General features: G+C 49.3%; 6 protein-coding genes and 1 non-coding gene across 7 annotated transcripts; 3 read left to right on the top strand and 4 right to left on the bottom strand.

Moving 5' to 3' along the window:
* Position 1: 1 nt before the first annotated feature.
* SPPG_02617 (uncharacterized protein) lies at positions 2-4768 on the bottom strand. Its single transcript, XM_016750900.1, has 14 exons — positions 4707-4768; positions 4562-4634; positions 3872-4485; positions 2563-3813; positions 2396-2475; positions 2150-2327; positions 1912-2067; positions 1677-1853; positions 1489-1605; positions 1330-1426; positions 1226-1268; positions 1047-1164; positions 773-983; positions 2-707 (listed from the first exon to the last, which is right to left on the bottom strand). The coding sequence occupies exons 1-14, from the start codon at positions 4719-4721 to the stop codon at positions 268-270; spliced, it is 3570 nt and encodes a 1189-aa protein (XP_016610162.1). The 5' UTR covers positions 4722-4768; the 3' UTR covers positions 2-267.
* Positions 4769-5099: 331 nt separating this feature from the next.
* On the top strand, positions 5100-6035 carry SPPG_02616 (uncharacterized protein). Its single transcript, XM_016750899.1, has 2 exons — positions 5100-5857; positions 5932-6035. Exon 1 carries the CDS (start codon positions 5117-5119, stop codon positions 5558-5560), a length of 444 nt encoding a protein of 147 aa, XP_016610161.1. The 5' UTR covers positions 5100-5116; the 3' UTR covers positions 5561-5857; positions 5932-6035.
* A 181-nt stretch (positions 6036-6216) lies between these two features.
* SPPG_09043 (uncharacterized protein) lies at positions 6217-6923 on the bottom strand. The gene is made up of 3 exons (XM_016757196.1): positions 6670-6923; positions 6451-6606; positions 6217-6383 (listed from the first exon to the last, which is right to left on the bottom strand). Exons 1-3 carry the CDS (start codon positions 6672-6674, stop codon positions 6305-6307), a joined length of 240 nt encoding a protein of 79 aa, XP_016610160.1. The 5' UTR covers positions 6675-6923; the 3' UTR covers positions 6217-6304.
* Positions 6924-7299: 376 nt separating this feature from the next.
* On the top strand, positions 7300-12112 carry SPPG_02615 (uncharacterized protein). Its single transcript, XM_016750898.1, has 10 exons — positions 7300-7540; positions 7601-8575; positions 8653-8721; positions 8795-8929; positions 9003-9092; positions 9155-9247; positions 9309-9432; positions 9486-9583; positions 9655-11691; positions 11753-12112. Exons 2-10 carry the CDS (start codon positions 7604-7606, stop codon positions 11966-11968), a joined length of 3834 nt encoding a protein of 1277 aa, XP_016610159.1. The 5' UTR covers positions 7300-7540; positions 7601-7603; the 3' UTR covers positions 11969-12112.
* An 83-nt stretch (positions 12113-12195) lies between these two features.
* On the bottom strand, positions 12196-12266 carry SPPG_10064. Its single transcript has one exon. It is a non-coding gene; the product is annotated as a tRNA-Gly (tRNA).
* Positions 12267-14198: 1932 nt separating this feature from the next.
* On the top strand, positions 14199-15809 carry SPPG_02614 (uncharacterized protein; the record flags this gene model as incomplete). The annotated part of the gene is made up of 6 exons (XM_016750897.1): positions 14199-14296; positions 14367-14553; positions 14629-14731; positions 14791-14872; positions 14936-15320; positions 15387-15809. Exons 1-6 carry the CDS (start codon positions 14256-14258, stop codon positions 15807-15809), a joined length of 1221 nt encoding a protein of 406 aa, XP_016610158.1. The 5' UTR covers positions 14199-14255.
* Positions 15810-17739: 1930 nt separating this feature from the next.
* On the bottom strand, positions 17740-22659 carry SPPG_02613 (uncharacterized protein). Its single transcript, XM_016750896.1, has 5 exons — positions 22069-22659; positions 20529-21986; positions 19849-20457; positions 18139-19787; positions 17740-18074 (listed from the first exon to the last, which is right to left on the bottom strand). Exons 1-5 carry the CDS (start codon positions 22540-22542, stop codon positions 17822-17824), a joined length of 4443 nt encoding a protein of 1480 aa, XP_016610157.1. The 5' UTR covers positions 22543-22659; the 3' UTR covers positions 17740-17821.
* Positions 22660-22965: the final 306 nt, after the last annotated feature.

The raw sequence follows: 22965 nt of genomic DNA, 5'->3' as shown, positions 1-22965 counted from the left end.
CCAAAAGGTTCATGAAATTTTGTAATTGATATGTAAATAATAGTACAGATGAATAGTAAAATCGTTTCCATGTCTCTAATTGTCACATGTGCCCTCAGCTTCAAACTTGGTTGTCGCCTGAATTCACCGTCCAATTGGCGGCGGATCACAGACCTCGAATCCCAACTATTTAGAATATCTCCCACACAACAACCTATGTACAACAGATAGCCGCCAAGTGTCCCATGAGAAAGTTATATGCACCGAACATTCGACATCTATCACGTCTCATCCAACTTTCCCCTGATAATACAACTCATTCAACAGGTCCTCCCCATTTGTCAACTCAAACACCGACGCCCTCTCTGCCAAGCTTCCTCTCTTCTCTCGTACAGGAGGGACCTCCGCAGGGACACCACCACCCTTTTCCTTTTCCCTCAATCTTCTCAATCCCCATTCTTCCGCTTTCTTCACATCTGAAATGAACTCATCTCTCGTTCGGCTATCGGCAAATCGCAAGACCAGTAGTAAATGGACTGGTTCGTCCAAGTCCGACGACAGGCGACGACCGCCGTGTCCGTGATGATCGGATAGGCTTACAGAGGACCGAGATCTTTCCCACGAAATGCGGAAACCACCCGATGTGGAACTGTCTCGGGAGTTGGCGCTTGATTGTGACGTTGGTGGGTTGTGTTCCGTAAAACGAAGCCGGATCATGGACGGATCGTCTATGATGGTAATCCCAATTAAAAGGTATACCAGGGTACTGCAAAGAAGGAATACAGATGCCTACCATGATCGTCTTCGATAACCATGCCTTTGGATTCCACTTTTAAGGCCAGTTCGTATTTCTTACCGTCTGCTGCAATGTCCCGCGGTTTGCGATATGTGCATACCAGGATGCAGTCCGAGAATAGGAAGAGAATAAGCCTTTTCGCCCCAGTCACTTCATCCGCTTCGTATTGGGCAATAAAGCGTCGTTGAGTGAAGGAGATGATATTCGCCTAGGCACGGGAGATTATTCAATTATCTGGTCTTTCAAAGCCCAACGAGATTGAGAAACGCACCGGAAACCCTTTGACTTCGCCCGCAATTTCAAACATGCGATGCATTTCATCGTCCCTTCGCTTGACATAGTCTAACATACTACCTATCTGGAACATGTACTGCCCAGCCACCTCGAGACTGCAGACCGAAAGGTTAATCCTGGCTCACAGTTCATGCAATACAGACTGGGTTAACTCACGTTTCACACGCCGGGTTAGTGTGGTCACTATGTTTCCTCAAACCTGCAGCAATTCTTCCATCAACAACTAAACAAAGAAGCAATCACCGCACAATTGCACGTACGCTGAAGCAAAAGCCAGTAACGACTGATTCTCTGAATGGGTAATATTAAGAATCCGTGAATATCGGTTCTGTGGCATTCGGGTTTTCGGCGACATTTCTGAGATAAACCCTCCTGAATTCAGTAACGGATTCGTAAGAATGGCGAATCCATGTAATTACCTCTAAGAATTGTTTGAAAGCTTCACCACATGTTTTAGAGTCTTCGAGTCGCCGTATGGTCTTCTTGGCCATTGCATAGTTCTCCACGTATTTAATGTAGATATTCCACTCCTCCACCTATGAGATAACAGCGATGAATCAATCAGAAGAAGTCGACAAAGACTACAGGTGCAAACGCGGCTACTAACGTGATTCAGAAATACGGTGCCAACAGCAAAGGGATCTCTATCAAAGTTCTGCGCTGCCTCCGAGAGTTGAACAGCGAGGATATCACTAAGGCTGCATAACTGAGGAATGATCTTAAAGATGTGATCGATGTCGGCTTTTCGGACAATGTTTTCGGCGATCATAGGCTTCATGATATGCTGTGGCGCGATGCAGGTTAATAAGAATCAAGGTCGCTACCAATTGTAAGAAACGTACGTCTATCAACGCATGCAAGTCATTTCTATAATTGGTCTCCGTGTATTCCAGTTCCAGTACAATCGATATGAGGGTTGCTCGCTGTTTCTGAGCTTCTTCGGATGATATCTGTTGGCGCGGAGGGACGACGTGCTCCTCTTGACCTCCTCGAGCCGCCTGTCAAACGAAGAAAATTGCATGACGGTTCAGTCCACTTCTTATACAGCTAGTTTCTAATGACCAGCACCAGCCGGCTTACCGAGCCCAACACCTGTGGAGCCGCTGGATGGTATCCCTTTTCTCGGAAAATGCTGACGCGTTGCTGGAACTGGCCTAAAACCTCGTGCGTACCCACATACGATTCCGAACGTATCGGGGCTGGCGGGTGCTGGGGAGGTTGTTGGTGATCCACGTCTTCGGTACTTTCCGCTCGTTCCCTGTTGGTAAGAGGGTTAGATTGCTATACTGGACATGAAGACTCAAGTATTCGACCGAAAGTGCATACCTAAGCATCTCTTCTTGCTCTTCACGATTCCAGTTATATTGCGCCATATTGTTTGTCAAAGCTTTCATGAGTTCCAGATTCTAATATAAGCATATGTAACTGATCAGTTCATGCATCCCGTGGTAATCATGTACGTGAGACTAAACGATCCCACAAGTTGACATTACCATAGCTAATGGTACAGGGCGTCCATCAGCTCTAAATCGCCCGATAGTATCAGAGTACACTTTGTAAGCAGTTGCATTTTCCTCTTCCAAAGCCGCTATAGCAGCCATGACGGAATCACGATCCCGATTATGCCTGGTTTCTTTCGACAGAGAGTCGGCTGGTCGCAGCTGCGATGACACGGCAGAAATAGGGGATGCTTCCGAAGACGGTACGCTAGACGCAGGGAGTTGTCTAGGTGGTATTTGCACATTGGAGGAAAGACCTGAAGGCTCGGGGTTTGAGTGACGGCTAAAGGAGTTTTCTCGCGAAACATTGGCGGACGCGCTGGACGCAATACTTGCTCGGCTATTGGAGGCAAGGGACGAACTCCTTGATGGAAGCTCATATGAGGATCCACCAATTGGATTGGCCAGCTCAGCCTCGTAAGGGATAGGAATGGCCGCACTACTACTAGAGCCGTTACTCATCATGCCAGCCAAAGCACTTGTCATGAACTCCGGGATGACGTCCTTTTTGTCCTTTACGTCGTCAGGCAGCCGGCGCAAATAGGATGAAGGGAAAGCGCCTTGGTTCTTTGTTGGCATGTGCAGCCCGAAAGCAGTGTTCCCATCCTCAGCAAAACATATGACCTCGACCTCGTCACCAAGCTTCAATGATATCTCCAGTTCGCTTTTTGCGGGATAGCTCTTTATGGCAAGATATCGTCCTGGCATCATGCTGTTTACTCGTGACGAAGAGGACTCTCCCGATGATCCCCCAGACGGCCCCCCAGACGTTGCTACAGATGGCGGGAACGGGCCCGTGGACGCAGATGGTATAGGGGTATGCATTAGAGGCGGTGGTGCAGCTACGGGCGGCTCGTTCCTTCTGACCGGAGTAACTAGTGATGTTGGCGCTGACTGGGCGGTGCCAGCTGGTACTTTACCGGTATCAGCTTGAAGTTCATCCCACGCAAACTTGAATGTGAGGCAGGAAAGTGGAAAAGTTCCTTCTGCCCCTGTTACCAGATTCGATCCCAAGGCGGTGACGTTATCGTCCATTACGCAGGTTATCTTCACGCGGTCCCCGGGCTTTAGGCTAATGTCCATCGAATTTGGTTCCGGCTTTTTATATTCCTTACAAGCGACGTAGACCGTTTCCGTGTCGACATCACTGGGCGTGATTTCGATACACTTTTTGGAATGTGAAGTTTCGAGCTGCGTATCACGGCTGGCTGATGCAGCAGTCAATGATGAAGCGCTGGGTGTTGGCTACATTAGTGTTAGTGCCGGCATTTAACACATGAGCTCAACGCAAGGCATGTCATACCTGGGACGAAGTACTTGACAATGCAGGCGGTACGCCGTTAGTCATTGAACGCGTCACGAAAGGTGGGATTGGGTTAACCGGGTGCGCTTCGTATATATCTTCTGGAGGCCAAGAGGTTCCAGATGGAAACGATTTTGCTGGTGAGCTTGTTGATAAGGCGGTATATGCGACCGGTTGCGGCTGGGTTGACGATCGTGAACTTGATTCCATATAATCTGCGGCATCCACGGTTCGCTCCGGGGATCTCGCCAAGTGGCCAGTGACGGTGTGAGAATACTCTTCATGCCGATCGCCAAAACCAGCTTTCACAAACGCAGTACGCGGCCTTCCAAGACTTCCAGGGGTATGGGAGCCACCAATCGGTGGCGGATGTATCTCCCAGTCTCCAGTGCCGTTCGGTCCTGGCAATTCACTCTCCCATGGAATAGGTTCTGCTAGGGTTGCCGTTGATGAGAACGAGATAACACCGCCGTGCGCATGTGCCGCGCTTCGTCCTTTTCCTTTTGATTGGCCCGATCTGATGGCATCCTCGAGTTGGTTGCAACGATCTCGCACCAAATTGAGCGCCTCCAAGGCCATATCACTCTGGTCATAGTGTAACTCGCTGGCCCGAACTGTGACAAGAATGTTCCAAATTCAATCATTGATCGCAGAATGCCCGTGCCAATAAGATCCAATTTCCATTCTTACCGTTTGTAATGTCGAGCTTGCGGAGCTCATCTGCAAGCGAGAAGAGAAGTGCGAGGGATTCGAGGAGGAGGGCCTTGAAGGCGCAACTTAGGTTATGTGTATTCTAAGGGCAGTTGTAGAAGCGTCCCCATTCTTCAAGACATACCTCGTCCCTGTCCATTCGTAACAATAATGTCTGCTTCCCAACGTTGGTTATTCGGTCTTCCCGAGGGCAATGCGGAAGGAAGGTCGCTTGGCGGTCCTGCCCATGATGATCACTGCCCGGATTACCTGATCAGGCACGTGAGTTTACCTCGGAGGTCTAGAGTTTGGCAACGATCGTCCCCAGGTGCGGTTTGCTGTCTTCTGGCATAGTTACTTTCATTCTATGTGTGAGATGTTTATATCGCAAGCAAGAATCCTTCTATTCCGTATGCATACATGCCATACCGGACGAGTTCGCATTGTAATATTAAGTTGACGATATCCCGTAGTCACGTGCTACACAACATGTGACATTCCTCCGTGACCAAAAAATGTCGAAGGAAGCAAGAGCTGGTGAACCTCTTGCTCAAAATGTTGACTGCTGCTCGGGCCATAGTGCGGTCGCATAACAGCCTCCTGTGTCGCTCCTTCTACACATGGAATATCCCTACGGATACTCCGCGTGTGGTTCTCGACGACGGAAGTACCTTAATCCACAGACACGCCGCACCCGTCAAACCATCCAGTGAAAAGGACCTTCCTCCAAGACTTCGAACATATCCCAAGCGATCATGGCTCACTCAACAACAAATAGAGGAAGCTAGAACACTGCGACAGGAGGATCCGGATACGTGGACAGTACAGGAACTTGCCAGAAAGTACAATTCTTATCCTGGCTTCATCATGCGAATCGCCCCATGTCCCAAAGACCGAAAGGACATGCTCAAAAAGCAGGCGGAGACAGAGTTTGAGAATTTGCCACTAGGGAAGAAAAAGACGAGAATCGATAGAATTAGGCGGAAGGCTTTGTGGTGAGGGTCTCGGGAAGGAAAGGAGTTCCTTCGGATGTCCTATTGCCGAGCTATGTAGTATATTCAGACACTACCTAGATACTGACAAATGGCATGCGATACGTGCGCCAGCGTCGGCCTCTCATTATCTAGGACGTTATATGTCGGGTGGCAAATCTTGTGTCAAGAGGTGCACACCAGTAGTAGTAGCTACGGGAATCTGGGATATCAGGTCAAAACTGCATAATAGAGCAACATGTCACTTTCATGACCGTATCACACATGTATTTCAAAAACTTCGTAGTTCTTCGGTCTTGCGAAGGTGAGCAACTCGGACATTCCTAAAACCAGCCCTGACAGCCACGTCAATTTGGACTCACGACAAGTTTCATTGAGGCTGAAGATTGAAGCTTGACGGGTGAGGGCAGGTTTTACAGCAAATCCCTAAATAAGAGTAATGCCGATCATTCTACGGAGCGAACTTTGAAGACATGCATCTTGCAGGGCGCTTACTCAAGGTGCAAGTTGACTAGATTGACTATCATTCATCTGGCCTCGTCATATTTGAACGCGGCTTGCCAACGAAGCCTTCTCCTGAGAGATGGGGCGCGATAAAGAGGATGTGCTCGCGCTGTGCACCTGGTTCTACCATTCAAAGGTGACTGTATACAGGGACAGAAGTGTTCCAAAAAAAGCTACTCTGTTGAATAGTGTTTATTTTCACAGCGGTGTTTTACACATTTTCAAAGCTTTTTCTTTAATTTTGTAACTATGCATCCTCTTCGGTGACATTTTCGTCCTTCACACGCCTGTCGCGCGTACCATCTTTCTTGACTCCCCCATGCTCACTAAATTGTCGCAATACACTAGATGAGTAAAGTATCATGCAAGTCCACCTCCTAATAATGTACGCACGTTGGTTTATAAATGTCGCTATGCTGTTGCCCAGCAGAGTGAGTCCGATCCGCAGGTTCAGTCTCACTGGAGACGTGCTCGCCTTTTACACGGCGGTCGGGGTTACCGTCCTTCTTGACGCCGCCGTGTTCGGTAGGGTGGTAAGATTGGCCAGAACTTTATCAATTATCGCGGATCAGCTCCATGCACTCTCTGGTGAAAACTTTACATGAGACTTACGACATGATTCGTGAGAATGAGTTAGATTGTAAAGCAAAAAGTCGAAAGTTTGAAGCTTGAATACTGCGAGGAGGGGAGAAGTGATTCTCACCCTTTATATAGACCTGGAGGTAAAGTCAGGGGAGACTGGCCCATAGCTGTAAAGTGACAGCGAAAGCGCTGACTACAAGAATACATCATTTTGCAATAAACTAAAACGTAGCAATCGCATCATTTATTAAACGAACGTCGAGGGGTGGGATAAGATCGTGACGCCTGTTTTTCCACCTGCGGATTTTTTCCCCGTCACGTCACGCTCCATCATCAAGGCTTTTTGACAGCTTATCCCGACGATGAAGGATGGCAATATGAAGAGTTTTACCGCAGCCTTTTTGAGAAACATGTTATTGCAAGTCTGTCCTTTGAAGCTATGTGCTTGCCAATGGATCTTTTGACTGTCGTTGCCAACATCGCAGCTTCTCCAGTTTCGCATCCATCTAAATATGCTTCTAACATCCATACATTTGCAAAATCCAACCTCCAGCGGAAACGACACTTTAATATGCCAGAAGTCATCGACGGAGATAAATGGCAACTGCCTGCAAAAGCGCCTTGTTAATTCTGGTTTACTCAACCGAATTCCTGGGTCGGTTTGATTATGTAATCCTCCCGACTTGGAGAGCATCCCAAGGCGGGGTTGAGTAGCGTTGTCGACGGCTTGATGCAGCACACCGCAGGAGAGCACCTGAATTTGCTGAATGAAATCTTGGATGAGAAGCCGGCGCAAACAGCAGATACTCTCTCTCATATTGGCTGAAGCTCTTTCTTTCTTCGCTGCTGCGGGCTTCCGCGTTACGATTCGCTGGGACACTGTCTGGCGCGACATGACTAGGTCAGTAAAGAAGAGATATGCCGTCTCATATTGCCTTACATGTATCCTGATGATTCATAGAATATGACAATTTTAATGGACAGTAAGGCACCGCCGCTTCCTCCTCCTTTATCCATCAAACGCCGCACCCTTTCAATTGGATCTCGCAGTGGATCGCGCCAGGCGACTGACGAGAGTAACCTTACCACATCCCCCACCGCATCTGAAAGTACCGAGCTCACCACCGCACGCCCTCCATTAGCTCCCTTGCCAACGGGAACTCAACGACTTCTCCATTCATACCGGTCCCCACGAGGTTCGTACGATGACGCCCCTGTCAGATCACCAACCTCTGCTCCCTTATCCGCGCGTCCGCGTGCATGGACGGGCCCTTCCTTGCCTCCATTTCGAGTTGCGCGGCTGGCGACCGAGCTGCCGCGCTCACTAAGTCAATCGATCACTGCAGAGTCCGTTGACAATGTCGCGCAATCACTAGATGGACTTGGGGACTACTTTTCGGACGGGAACCTTGCGTTCAGCGGGGGAAAATGTAGGGATGAAAGCATGCCTTCTATAAATTCTGGGAAAAGTCAACGAAGTGGAACCCCACATAAGCCTATCGTCCCACAGCAATCCAGGGAATGGGAGAACCAAAAGCATCTATCACCGTCAACCCCAACATTGTGTATGTCTAACTCACGGCGAGCATCTAGTCCTTCCATAACCGCAATGGCAAATGGCAATGACGAGTTTGATGACGATGAGGATCTCATCCCTCGCCGGGCATCTGTAGATAGCTCCTTTGGGCGTAGCGTAGAAGATATGTCACCTCCAGACGTTGGAAAACGGCAAAGATCATCAATGTACGCGAGTCCAAGCGCAGGAAACCTTAGTGCATGGACAGCGCAGCCGAAACGTCGATTACCAGGGGAGGGGGTTCGAATGTCTTTGCAAAGTTTGGCCAGTATATCTAGTGCAAAAGCTGCAAAGATTCCTGCCACAATCGCATCAACAAGCTCATTGATAAAAGATAAAGCGATACGGCATATTAGAACGGTAGGATTAAAAGTTTGGAAATTTCGAATTTTGGTGAGACTTGTGCTCCGAGGGCTGATGGCTAGCATATTCCGTAGCCATCCGGGGTTAGCAAGTACGACGGGCCAGTATTTGACATTCTAGATGTGGCGCCAAAAGAACTTGCTGTATGTATGACCATATTCGAGCAATCTTTGGATGTCAAGAATCTCACCGCAAATAATGTGATTTTCTGAGCAGCGCCAGTTGGCGCTCATGGACAGCAATTACTTCCGATCAATTCCTCGAGAGGAGCTGGCTTCTGTAGCGTGGACAGGTTCGGAAAAGTACACTCGAGCACCTGCTATTGCCGCAACGACGCAGCATTTCAATCAGGTATCGTTCGCGACCCTATCGCCGCAGCATGTTCAGGAAAGTTGAATGTCTCGCAAAAAAACGCAATTATTAGGTCGCATTATGGGTTGCGGAAGAGATTGTTGCCTCAGAAGAGATTCAACGACGATATAACCTGCTGATTCACTTTATTAGCGTGGCCAAGGTGAGACGCTCCCTTTGATGTTTCAAGAAAGGAGAAAACATGTGTTATTTACCGTTATACAGTGTTCGATGGAGATCAACAACTTCAACGGACTACGAAGTATTACGGCGGGATTGCAATCGGCTCCGGTGCACCGATTGACGAGAACATGGGGGGTAAGCCTGGAAAGAACGACCGCCGCCATTACTCTATATCCGATTAAGATACTGGAATCAGATTGTAGGGCGCCGGCAGAGGTCCACATTTGATAAAATGTGTGATCTAATGTCACCTCTCAGTAACAGCGAAGCATACAGGAGACGATTAGCGGAGTGCAAGCCGCCCTGTGTCCCTTATTTGGGTACGATTGAGGTTGCTTATGGAGAGACATTACAATGCTCATCCATACTTTAGGGACATGGTTGAGCGATCTAACGTTCCTGTCCGAGTGTCTAAAGAAGGAAAAGAATGATCCTAGTCGCGCTAATCAGGCAGCAGATCGGCAGATGCAGGTGAGAGGTTACATTTAGGTCTGAAACTCGGTTTATTCTTGCAAGTGTACCCATTTTATGTGTACATACAGATTGATGCCCTTCTCGACGAAATCGCTCGCTATCAGCAGGGAAGCGTGTACAATTTCGAACCTATTCCTGCCGTTCAAGAGGCGGTGCTCTCTGTCAAGTTCCATCCCGACTACCGAAGTTGGATAGAGGAGGACCATTATCGTCGGAGCTGTCTGGTGGAGAAACGAGGGGCGGTGGCCACCAGTCCGCAAGGATCAAATACGGGACCTACCGGTGGGAAACAGGGAATTCGGAGCAGGATCAGAGGTCACAGTGTATCTGGAAAGTTTGCACCTGTTGCCCAGAGCTTGCTTGACATGGACACGAGTAAAGGATCGGTCTCGAATAGTGGTGACATCTTGGCCGGGTCCGGCAAAATAGGTGGCTCAACGGCAGCAATAAACGGCAGCGGAGCGCTGTCCAAAAAGATCGGGCGACGGGCCTTCAGCATCGACATTGGTGCTGAAACCGAGCGAATGGTGAGCGGAAGCACCGCAAGTGGTCTGGACAGACATAATCTATCAGTCAGCACCGCCAGCGCAAACCCATTGTCAAACTCGTCCGATGTCCAGCTTAATCGACGTGAATTTGCCCCAAAACCATCCAGCCTAGGGTCACGCCGACTTCGTCGGGAGCGAACCACAGGTATGCCGGCGTCCCGAAGTGCCCTTTCGGGCACAAGAGGTCATCGTCGAACAAAGAGTGGATCGGCCGTCATGCTCTACGGGAGGCACGAGGACGCCGTTGAGCCAGATCAAAATTCTTTACCATCGAGGGTTTCGACGGGATCAATATCAGACTTTCTGGTATCGCGAGATTGGGATGAGCTCAACGAAGAAGAGGGTCGTGATGAACATGGGAACGATACCGGTAGTTCGGAATGCGCGAGCAGGCGAGTGGCAGGAAGTGATGATGTGGTGTTTAGTAGTGATGCAGTCATTGAAAGCCTGACCGGAAGGGCATTGGTAAATTCCGACGGGTCACTGAGCGGCCGTAGCTCAAAATCTACACCAAGCAGGATCGATCGATGGAACCGTCAAAGTATTGATGAACAATCTACCGGTACATCTGATGACAGAGAGAGGTGGAAACAGGGATCCGTGCTGGAGAAACCAGAGAGCAGCATTGACATGAATTCGCCAGACAGTGTCGATGCCGATAGCCAAGGAGCCTATGTGACCGTGTTGCCTTCTTTAATGGACGATGTCGACAATGTTGACGCTGCAGACGACCGGCTCTCGGTTGACATTGATACTATCACTGCCATCTCAGCTTCCTACCCACATTCCCCATCCCCACCAGCATTCATGATAACGCCGGCTTCCCCAATACACGTTGATGCACGAACGCCTACCAACTTTGAGAAAACTGACAGTCCGGGAAGCAAGGACAGTCCATCTATTGGGCACGAGACAGGCACCACAATTTTAGAACAAGTTTCTCAAGACCACGCCGCTGGCGCCCTTCCTGTCTACGAGGGTCAGCTCTACAAGAAAGATGAACTCCTCGAGACAGGTCTGCGAGCACCTGTTCGAAAGTGGGTGCAAGTCTGGGCGGCCCTTTATGCTGAACCGCCCCGACTGGAACTCTATCGATGTGAAAAAGGCCTTGAAAGGGAGCGGGGTTCTGATGATCCGAATGAACCCGCCGGCACAAAGCGAGAATCAATAACATTGGGTCGTTTCTCACGATCTAGTCGTGCAGGAAGGGCTAGTCAAGCAAGCGCATTTAGTAGCAGTGGGGGAGATGACGATAGCGCTCGTGAGAGTGTGGTGGGTCCTGCACCTCGCACGACACCGCCCATGACACCAGGAGAAGACTCTCCCAAAGCCGCGGAGACAGTAAGCCCAATGAGCCCAACCATTCCTCCCGGTCCTCCCGACGCGAAAGAAACAAGGAAGAAAAGTATATGGCGGAGTATGGGGGGTTCATCCGTATCCTCCACATCATTATTTGGTGGAGGAAATAGGAGTCGAAGCGGATCCACCGCCTCAAGATTGGCGCGCACCAGCAGGATTCTTGGCCGCTCGAGTATCAGCGGCAATGGAGATAGTCAGGTACCTAGAATTTAAATATGTTCTTCTAACTCCACAGCTGCTAATATTTACTTTTTATCAGTCTCCAACTATGCGCCCGCATTTTCAAACTATTCCCTTGACAAGATCGTCAGGACTGGCAATACCCGCGACGGATTACACCAAGAGAAAGCACGTCTTACGGTTATACCCTGGAGCACGAAGAACACTTTTACTGAGGGCTGAAACCGATGAGGATATGAGGGCTTGGATGGCACGCTTTGATGCCCTTACACACAGAGTGGAGAGTGGGGGTTGAGTATGCTTGTTACCGACTTGGGTGGTATTCATATTATGCTTTGATGGGAGGGGATCATGGTGATATCTGTAAAGTTTCTACTGGTTTTACATATTTTTGCATTATATCAGTAATATTGGACCGGGATACCTATCGCGCAGCCAACGCCTTTTATCTGCCTCGAACCAAACTTTTAAAGTTGATCGCCATTCTTGGCGGAGGAAAAAATTAACCGGCCGACAACAGAATGCATTGGCCGAGAATCGAACTCGGGTCTACCGCGTGGCAGGCGGTAATTATGCCACTAAACCACCAATGCTGATGTGAAAGCATTCACCAGTTAGATTCTCATTGTATATGAACATCATTAATGTTAAGTTTGAAGTCTGGGGTGCTGTAGCATACCAATGGCCGGGCAACCCCACTGGTCATGCACGAAGAACGGCCACGCCTTTGAGACTCTCCGCATATTCCTGTTTGCATTGCGAATGGAAAAATTGCATATTTTTTCCAAACGTTGCTAGAGCAACCAGAATATCTGATGTATAGGAGAGATGTCTGTGACCGTCCTGACCTGCACAGTCATGCGGTCTCTATACAGATGTGAGCAACTCTGTCCCGCTCTCCGTCGCCTTCTTGGAGTCTTCGTAGACAATTGATTCCAGAGTTTTGGGCAGAGTATGGCCTGCAGGCGGACACGGACTTTTGATAGTCGAGCCTTTGCTTAGCGGTCTGGAGAAGAGGCACATTGTCATTTAGTGCGACGAAAGGCCTGGCTTCAGCAATCTTCCTGTTGCCTTCCGTCCTCCCCGTGCGGGATAGCTGCAGACGTGGGAGTGTATTCGCGGGTGGGAGAGTCCACGTCACTAGAATGCTTGCAAATCTATTGCGCTCCCATCATGAACATATCCCACCTAATCAAGCTGTCGCCGACGTTTTGGTGGTGAATCTGCAAATAAGTTTCCCCGATATGTTGGGCTCGCTGGTTTAACATGGGAATGAAGATTCCCACTGCTAGCGACGGGCAGATCAAAGGGGAGGAGAAGAAGCCTACCATCGTTTTGGAAGCCATTGCTACGTGGGATGTACCGATCTGGCAAAGGCGATATTCCCATTGTGTTCGAGTTGCGGTCCAGCTACTTTGCCAGATCTGGGCACGAGCAAAAGTATTGAGAGGAACGTTCATTCGGCGGAAAGTTGCGCACCTTTATAGGGAGTTGCTTAGCGCGAAGGGGCAGAACAGTGGTCCTGCCGCATATTCGTTATGATGGGTCCTCTGAATCTGCGAATTGTCGTAGAAGAAACTATCGTGGTGCGCAAGTTAAAAAATTGTGTTTGAAATGACTCTTACAGTAACTCGCTGCGGCTCTAAGACTCATGGCGAGGCTGAAAAGGTACTGCTTATGTACATACTGGAAGGTCCACATAGCGGGTTCTCCAAAAAGTACTTCTGTTCCATCCCTCCCTTTAGCCAGTGTTGAGTGCCCACTGTACACAAATACATCCGAAAGGGTCCGACAAATCTGGCAATGAGATATGGGAGTAGTATGTTAGATGTCCGTGGTGGGTACCTTGCTACCCAAGAAGGAGAAAGGGAACTTGGCAGTAAATCGGCTTCCTCCTCACCTTGGCAGCACTTTGAAGTAGTCGGTGGTATGAATAGTGGTGTCACATCATGAAGCAACAGCGAAGAAAGCTTTTTACCAGTCCTTGAAGCCTTTCTAACCATCTCGATAGAGAACGATGCAGTATCTCCTTGTAGGCCTATTGCATCATCCAGTCCTGAGTGAAGCGAATCGGACAGACCTTTTGTTCGTGGGCGCCCGCTGTTTGGGCGTGGAAGACTCGAACGTGAGAGGGCTGTTGGTGGTCGAGTTGACTGACATGGTCAGGGTGCATCGCATGGTTGCAGTGGATAATCAGAGATGCCAAAAATAATTCGCATCAAGAGCTATGAAAAGTTCAACAGTGGAAGTCCATCCTAAAGACGACAAGGTCTTTTACCACGGCGTTTAGCACAATACCAAATCTATCATTTTAAGACTTAACAATGATTTACCGATGATTCGCATCCAGAATGATAAACTGCTATTAGAGCGGAATCCAAATCCCCATGAGTGATCACATAATCAGAGACACGCAGAGACACCGCTGTGTGGCAGCCAATCAGCGTATTGGAAAGGAGTAGATTATCTAATCAATATACACGAATATAAAAGACGCCCCCTCCTGCCTCCCCCCCGGTTCGTTGCTCTGAATTTTCCCATAGAACTTTAGAGCATTTGCATCTTATTGTTTTTTATTCGCGATGTCTGACTCTGTGAAATCCAGCAAATCCAATGCCTCCTTGTAAGATTTCCCGCAAAATGTTGCCGTCTTTTGAATTGGTTCATTAAAGCATGATGTCTTGTTTTGATAGCAAGAATAGCCGCAAGTATCGGCGGCAGATCAACACCAACGGCATGCGGCTGTGCCGAGGGTTTTTTAATGACACCGCCGACTTGCCGGCTCATCAGAAGGTTTTCGCCCCGTCTCCCGTTGTGGAGGCTCTCGTGAATCGGCTCTTGGCACCACGCCAAGTGTTGAGAGCTGGCTCCCGACCTAACGTAAGTACAACGAGCACTTACAATCTGGCGCTCTCATGGACTTGCGCCTGACCACTTTGGGATTGATTCATTTAGCTGGAAAGGAAAGCGCCGGAGTATTTTGGAGACAACCCGGTTGTCTCAGACCATCTTAGCGCCAACCTTTTTCAGGTGGTCGGGAAAGCTGACAGCCTCGAAGGTACGTCAATAGCCTCACTGGAGCACGAGTGATAAGGATGCTCATCCAGGCGGCTGTAGGAAATCACGAGGCCGAGTGGGCGCCGTTGAAGACGGCCCTTTTGTCCGTGATGAATCACGGCGAGGTGTTCGCTTATGTGTCGTGAGTAACTTTTGACTCTAGCATTGAGTCGCTTCCGTTATTCACGCATTGAACTTGCTACAGGGACACCCACATCCTGGCCTTGCCGGAGGGCATCGCTGGCCTTACAAGGCCGAAACCTGACGTCATCGTTGGGTATTGTACTGATGACCCCCCTGTGGAGCCAGAAAACCCATACACGCTGTTGGCCGACAGTCTTTTGCCGCTTCGAGCCCGATGTGGCGATCCCGACTGCGTCCCCTTCCCCTTTTATGTTCAAGAACGTAAATCGGACAGAGCGGCGCAGTTCGGGTGCGTGAACCAGCTGCTTGCTGGTCTTAGGGCTGTCATGCACGCTTGGGAATTGGTGCTCGAGCGGCAGAATATTGCCGTTGTGGGTACCACCCTCGTGGGGTATCACCTCAGCCTGTACGTGATGGGGTACAAAAAGGTTCGGGGCACAGGCATGGTAAGTTCTGTGCTCTTTCCCCACTCGATTCGGTGCGGCATTAACGTCCAATGCCTTCTTCTGCAGTACATAGCCTATCACGTCGGAGACTACTCGATCCTTAATGGTCGAGACGTGCTGTGTCTCATGTCTCTGATGGTAGCCGTGAGGGAGGAAGGGTTACGACTCTTCGACCTTCTGGCGCCCATCAAGTGGCAAGACCTGCAAGGTCTCGATGTTGATGGCGACGACATGCCCGGCCCTGATCCCGAGGAGGGAGGGGAGGATGACGAGAGCGAGGACGACGACAGATCGTCCAAGAGGTCGTCGCGGTCGGGGCGGTCGGCGCGGTCATCCAAGCGCCGACACAAGAGGGCTCGGCTTCATGGCGCCGGAGGGAAAGATCCGGTCCTCGATACCACCGCCAAGGTTCAAGGTTGGCTTTCTCAGGTTAGCCAACCGGAAAGCCCAGGCGCTGCTCGTGGAGCGGAGGACCCCTTCGGGCCGTGATCGTTGGAGTCCCCCGACTTTCCATCCTCCAGGTAAGTATGGTCTCCTTCCCGAAGAGGACGTGGTAGAAACTACACAGCGCGGTGGCCTAGCGGCTGGGCGAATCTGTGGCGCCGTATTCCGGTGTCATTCCCGAAGGTGGTAGCAACCACACAGCGCGTTGGCCTAGCGGCTGGGCGAATCTGTGGGGCCACACTGAGGGGATCGACACCCATTCGCGCGATACGGTAGCAAGTTCACAGCGCAGTGGCCTAGCGGCTGGGCGAATCTGTGGCGCCGTATTCCCGCCCGAAGAGGACGTGGTAGAAACTACACAGCGCGGTGGCCTAGCGGCTGGGCGAATCTGTGGGGCCACGCTGAGGGGCTTCGGTACTCAATCGTGCAATATGGTAGCAAGTTCACAGCGCAGTGGCCTAGCGGCTGGGCGAATCTGTGGCGCCGTATTCCCGCCCGAAGAGGACGTGGTAGAAACTACACAGCGCGGTGGCCTAGCGGCTGGGCGAATCTGTGGGGCCACGCTGAGGGGCTTCGGTACTCAATCGTGCAATATGGTAGCAAGTTCACAGCGCAGTGGCCTAGCGGCTGGGCGAATCTGTGGCGCCATGCATTGTACGTTTGGGCGATCGAATTGGTAGTCGTTTTTGGGCGTTCAAAAACGACTCTCGGGAGCACTTTGGCCGTTGTGAGTTTTCTCTCAACGGTGGAGGTGTAATGCAGCTGAACCCGTCCCAAGCCGGGGGCTCGTTTCTTTACGAAATGGGAATGCAGAGGGCACCTTTAAGTGTGGTGAGGATACGTGTTGGTCCGAGAATGTGTATTTTTGAAGCGCGAGAATTCCATCCTTGGCATTTTCAATAAATTTGTACTTAATGCAGACGGCGCTTGTTCTTTAAATACTTCTTTGAAATGGATAGTCAATGGCCTTTTGTTTCCCGCATTTTGTTTCGAATTGGGACGTTTTCAACCAAGAAATCCATTTGGCCACGGTGCCTTACCCTCTTGACATCCAAACTCCTCGCAGCGATCAAAACATATCAGGTAATGAGGAAACCCTCTGAGCAAACAATGGATTGATATCGTTGATTCCTGTTGTCCTCAGCTGATACCCTGAGAGTCTCAAGTACGTCTTCTGCTTTCCACTCTGTGGGCCATGTGCCCTATTGTCAATGGTCTCGAGCAACCGCCTCCCAACAGAGAGCGAAGCACTTTCTCTGAGGATAAAGAAAGCATGCGATCGGCATCACCTGCGTAGGAGTATCACATCGTCCTGATAAGTTGCATAGAATTTGGTCAAGGGTGTGAAATCCGTCCTGAAGTCTTACTGGTAAAGCGAATGCTTGTAACGTACTAGGCATGTCAAAGTTCATGGAAAGAGTCTGCGATTACGTTTGTCTGACAAGGAGATGCTATGTTACGCTAGCTGTTCCTCGCAGGCCTTTTTGGGTTCTTCCTTTTTGGAATATATCTACAAACGATCATTTGTCAAGGAACTGTTTTGTGATTCTCTCTTTCTTGTCCACACAACGGGTCTTGCTACAACCCTTTATATCCCGTGCAAGAGAAGCAGGAGCGTTATTTACACGTAATGGGATTTGGATCAAAGGGTTGGCAGGCCTCACATTTTTGAGCGGTAACGGACGCAAAACATTTGCTCTCGGGTGTTTCGTAGAAACGGTTCTCTGTCCACACATGAAACAATATGTTTTCTGAACATTAAGTTGATGCACAAACCTTTAACCCTTCATTTGAAGCTAAAAGCCAATATGATCAGGCGCCTATCGGCAACTGTCGGTGCCAGCTGTGCAGCGTTTTCAATCAAAAATACAGTGCTTGAGAATTTGAACTAGAAAGTTGCCTGACGGCTTCTATGCCAGCAGAAACAGCCCCCCAGAAAAACAAAAGAATTATCCCTAGCCAGAAATTTCTGAGATGTTTGTCAGACAATCATGTATCAGAATTAAGGAAAAAGCTATATGCTAAATACAACCTATACACATATAAATACTTCCATTCTAAAAATCGCTATCTCCTTCACTCTCACTCTCGGCTCTCCCAAAATCTCTCTCATCCCTACGTCCTCTAGCAACCGCACAAATCTCTTCAACCCCACGTAGCAACTCGCCTATTCTAATGGCATCACTAGCTGCGTCGTCCTCATCTCGGTTGTATAAGACAGCAGGTGGCCAATTTTGGGAAAGGCATGCATGAAAGTCGTCGGGGATGAAAGCAAGGTATTGGGTCAGCAAAAAGGTGCGGTTTTGGCGCCTGTGGGTAGAGGTGGGTTAGAACTAAACAATATGCATGAAACTACAGTAGGTGAAGGACGTACCATTGGGAAATCAACTTTGCTTTGGAATCAATACCGGCCGTCACCATCGTATCAACCAAGTTCCCAACCTTCGTTTGGCTCTTTCCCCAGCTCTTTGTTATTGTGACAGTCTTTGTCGTAACAAATGGAGCCAGTTTTGCAAAAACTTCTCTTGTTTCTTGTCCCCCATTCATTCGCTTGCCCTTCCGTTTACTCTTCCCCTTTTGCTCCATGAGGACGACCTTCCCCTCCATCAAGCTGCGTGCAAACCACTTGCATCTGTCCTCCAACCTTGGTAATTCCATTTCCCGAGGAGGTAAATCCCACATTTTTGGCCCAAAGTTTGGAATACAGTATCCTACAATTTTGTCCATGGCACCGTCATACCGTGGCTCAGGTTGCTCCATCACCTTGCCCATTCGACAAAGATGGCGAGGAGCCACCACGGATATCCATATATCTTCAATCGAGGAAACGCCTTTCAACCAATGCTTTTTGATTGAGGTACCGTCCGGAGCTGTCACGTTCGCATTTGCACGCATTGAAATCACTCCGGCGTTGTCGGCAGAGATCTTCTCTTCCTTCCCAATAAGCTCGTCGTAAATCACGTACCGTGGCGCTGGCCGTTCCCGATGGAGACAGCTTGATGGGTGAATCTGGCACACCTCATTTTTTCCTCCCCACATTGTGCGGTACACAGGAACACACTTTTTGCCGCCCCAGCCCTTGCTGGCCTCATCGTCAAGCCTAGCAACCCTGTCCGCAAATCCTGACAATAACACCTGTCGGATTGCAGCCGCCTGTCGAGGATTAGGAGGCGGCAATCGTGGATCCACACATAAATCCCGCACAGATGGGTAACGACCATTATCCCCCAAAGCCATCTTGACGAGATTGGTCAATTGGCCGCGCAATTTACGCATTTCGTCCATTGCCTTTGGACGAAGAAAGTGCTTTTCACAAAACTTTTCGGCGAGGGAGGTGGATCGGGAATATTCGGCTGTGTGAGCACCAATGGCAGTGAGAAGTCGAAGCGCGTCAGACGTCGGTGGGTTCCCGGAAAATGTTGCCATTGTCTTCCAAAATGCAGATCGTTTCTTTGAGCGGCGTTCCTTCTCCTCCTCTGCATCGTCATCATCTTCATCGCTTTCTTCTTGCTCTTTCCCAACAATATCCTCGTCCCTGATGAACGGGTCACCTACGGAGAGCCCAGACACAATCGCGATGACATAGGGTAAGATATTCTCGGTTTGAGAAGCAGCGACAATGATCATCTTTGCGAACCGTGGCGAAACTGGGAACTTTGCCATCAATTTGCCAAGTTCAGTTATCTTTAAAATATTCGAGTCAGTGTCAACTGCTCCTAGATGCAACAATAGCTTCTCAGCAGCCTTGAGATTCTCTTTGCCTGGTGGGGTCGGGAAAGGAAAACCGACGACGTTGTTTATTCCCATGCTCTTCATTTGCAGGACCACGCCTTCAATTGGGACCCGAAGGATTTCAGGTTGAGAGAATTGTTCAAAGTAATCGTTGAAGACTGCCGAGCTGAAGAGACGGTAGCAATGGCCTGGGCCAACACGTCCTGCTCGCCCAGCTCTTTGGTCAGCTGAGGCACGAGATGTCCAACATATTTGGTATGTTTGCACTCCAGAATTTGCATCGTACCGGCGCTGAAAGTCACCATTAGATTAGAAGTGAACCCACATACTACAAACCGAGGGTGTGCCCTACCTCTTTCACTTTCCCACAATCTACTACATACTTGATTCCGGGAATGGTTAAGGACGTTTCCGCGACGTTGGTAGCAATAACAACAAGCCGCGACCCAGCCGGGGGTGCCTCAAACACTCTCATCTGAGCCGCCGTTGGCAGCAGTGAATACAGGGGTAACACATGCAATGGTGCAGCTTGCTCCCCAAACTTTCTTGGAGTAATGAGCGGTTCAGGTTCATTCTCGTCATCACTCAGTCCCCCAAGAATTTCAACCTCCTCTTCTTCGTCATCCTCGTCCATATTTTCGACATCACTCTCGCCTTCGTTGTAATCATCCGGCCCCGTTTCCATGTCTACATCTCCATCCGCTTCATCAAACATGTTTGCATTTCCCTTGGTACCCTTCTCTGCGAACGTCTCCTCCAGTCTATTTCGTTCAACCTCCTTTGGCTTATGGAGAGGAAATGCTTTTCGTAATTTACGGACAAGTACTTGGATTTCTTGTTGACCGGTTAAAAAGACAAGAATGCCGCCTTGTGGGAGTTGATTATGGATTTTGGAAACTTTTTTGAATGCTTCAGTAACATAATCGAGTTCGGGGGTACGTTTATTATAGTGAATCACCACCTGGGGTGTAGGGGTAATCGTCAGCCCCATGCAAAAAATGGTTTGCGGGTCAATATGTAATAGGACAATACCTTGTGTTGTCGTCCATCCACTTTTACCACGGGTGGTTTGTCATTTGCTGCAAACAACGTCTGATTCATGGTAAAATCCTCGACTCGAAGGGTTGCAGACATAATGACTAGTTTCAATGGCTTGACACCTGCCACCTTCCCCGAATTTCGTAGAGCAGCGATGCGTGTCAACCACCCTATCAGCACATCCGTCCCAACTGTTCGCTCGTGGGCCTCATCAATAATGATACACGAGTACTTTGATAGAAGGAGATCCGCTGGTCCATCTGCCGCTTTCTTCTTAGATTGTGTTTCCCCTCCAGCAGCGACACTAAGCTCTCTTAGCAGGATACCATCTGTCATAAACTTGATCCGTGTATTACGACCCGTAGATCCTTTATCATATCGAATCTGATAAGCCACTTCTCCATTCTTCAAGGCCATCTCATCGGCAACACGCCGGGCCATTGAAACAGCTGCTACTCGCCGAGGTTGTGTCACACCGACCATGCCAGGGAATTGTGGATGCGTTGGGTCACCGAACCCGGCTTCATAGAGAAATTGCGGTACTTGCGTTGTCTTTCCGGAACCGGTTTCACCACAGAGGATTGTCACGTCATGGTTAAGGATAGCTTCCATAATAGGCTGTTCCTCCATCACAACAGGAAGCGAGATACGGGTAAGCTGTACAGACTCGGGGCGATCGACCGGGACATGAAATATTGGCTTGGACGAAGTGTTTGGTGCTTCTTGCTGCTTAGAGGTTGTTTTAGGGGTGTTGGAAGTAGTTGCACTAATAGGCTGCTTTTGTGTTGAGCCATTCAACTTTGTAGAGTTCAAATGTTCGCCCACCACCACGTCTGCCGCCCAGATATCCTTTTTCGCACCACCAGCGCCTTCCTCCTCTGTGTGGTTTACTTCTTCGCCTTCCGAATCGCTACCATGTGGCTCTTTATTGACCGGCACGGCTTTTTTCTTTTGCTTTTTCTTTTTCCGCTTGGGTATCGTCAGCTCAGGTTGCTCACCTTCTACACCATCTTCCGGAGCTTTTCTCTTCAATGCGGCTCCAAAGCTTAGTACGGCAGTGCTTTGAGAACTTTTCAGCGCAGCTCCAAATCCAGCGGAGGGATTTTCTTCATCTTTTTTCGTAGCACCTCCATATTCCTCAAAAACTTCCACGGACGCTGGTGCCGGTGGGACTTTTCCAAACGCTCGCGACACTATTCCAAGCGGTTCCGGTTGTTCTCTGGCAAGTGGGACATCTACCGCGCTTGTCTGGCCGTGGCTAGCTTTATCGTTTACAGCCAGGACTGTGTCCTTCTTGCTATCTACTACATCTGCTGCTACTCCGTCCAATGCCGCATCCGCCTCATCGTCAAAGTCCTTTTCTACGAGAAGGCGCACCCCTAAATCCGAACGAGAGATTCCAGCACGCTCTTCTAGGAGCGCTTGCCGCAGTTTTTCACGAGCAGTCAATTTCTGTTATGAACATGTAAATACGTCAGATATTGGTCACTGCGTCATTGAACCTCAGACACCAATCCAAGAGCTTCAAGCTTACATTCTGTCCTAGAGCCTTACTCGACCGTAAAAGCTCCGACGAAAAGCTTTGCTCGCTCAACTTTTGCAGTAGCTTTACTCTCTCCTCCTTCTTCAATTGCTTCTCGATAAACTTTTCCAATCTTTTTCGCTTTTTGGACGTTAATTTTCCGGTTGGCTCCTCTTCTAGCAAGCTCAGGTCTAGTGTTTTCTTGTCTTCCTCTCCCGATGGCCCCTTCTCTCCTGGAACGAGCACAATAGGAACGTCCGTCTTGGAGGCAGAATACTCGACATTGTCTTCGTTTGTGATACTGCTAGTAGAGGTTTCTGTTATGAGAGTGACGCTAGACGCTTCAGATATCGCCGCGGGTTCAGTAGCACTCTTTCGCTTCTTTTTCAAGCCTCCGTCTCGAGCATGGGGATGTGGTTTGGCTGTCTTTGCCAAGTGAGACGAAGCTCGTGCCCTCTCATTGTAACGTGGGCGCTGTTTGCCCATTATTACTGTCTGGCAGAGCAGTAGACGGGAGGGGCCGCTTCGTAATTATGTTGTCGTCAACTGGGACCTTCTGGTGCTGCCGTCTAGAGTCAGTTCCAACCAATGTGAGCAATTCTTTGGAGATATCGGAGTTGGTAGCTGCCAGTTGAACGCGACGTAATCCAAAAAAATTGTGAACTTGATTACTCATCCGTTAGGTAAGCCGATCGTGCACTCAAGATATCACAGCCCATTCTAAACTTGTTGTGTTGTTTGATACTTTTGAGAGATCAACACTTTTGCTGCATTTAGCAGGAATTGCCTGTGATAACCGACTGTTTCCAGTAGTCTTAAACCGAAGAGTGGTGCTGTAAAACACCTTGCCCGTCATGACATTTGTATCTACGAATTACACGTTAGGATAATTCTCATTAAGGACTCGAG

This window comes from Spizellomyces punctatus, assembly GCF_000182565.1.
Source record: "Spizellomyces punctatus DAOM BR117 chromosome Unknown supercont1.4, whole genome shotgun sequence".
Classification (NCBI taxonomy): Eukaryota; Fungi; Chytridiomycota; class Chytridiomycetes; order Spizellomycetales; family Spizellomycetaceae; genus Spizellomyces; species Spizellomyces punctatus.
Note: the sequence above shows the minus strand (reverse complement) of the source record. Positions and strands in the feature narration are given on the sequence as shown.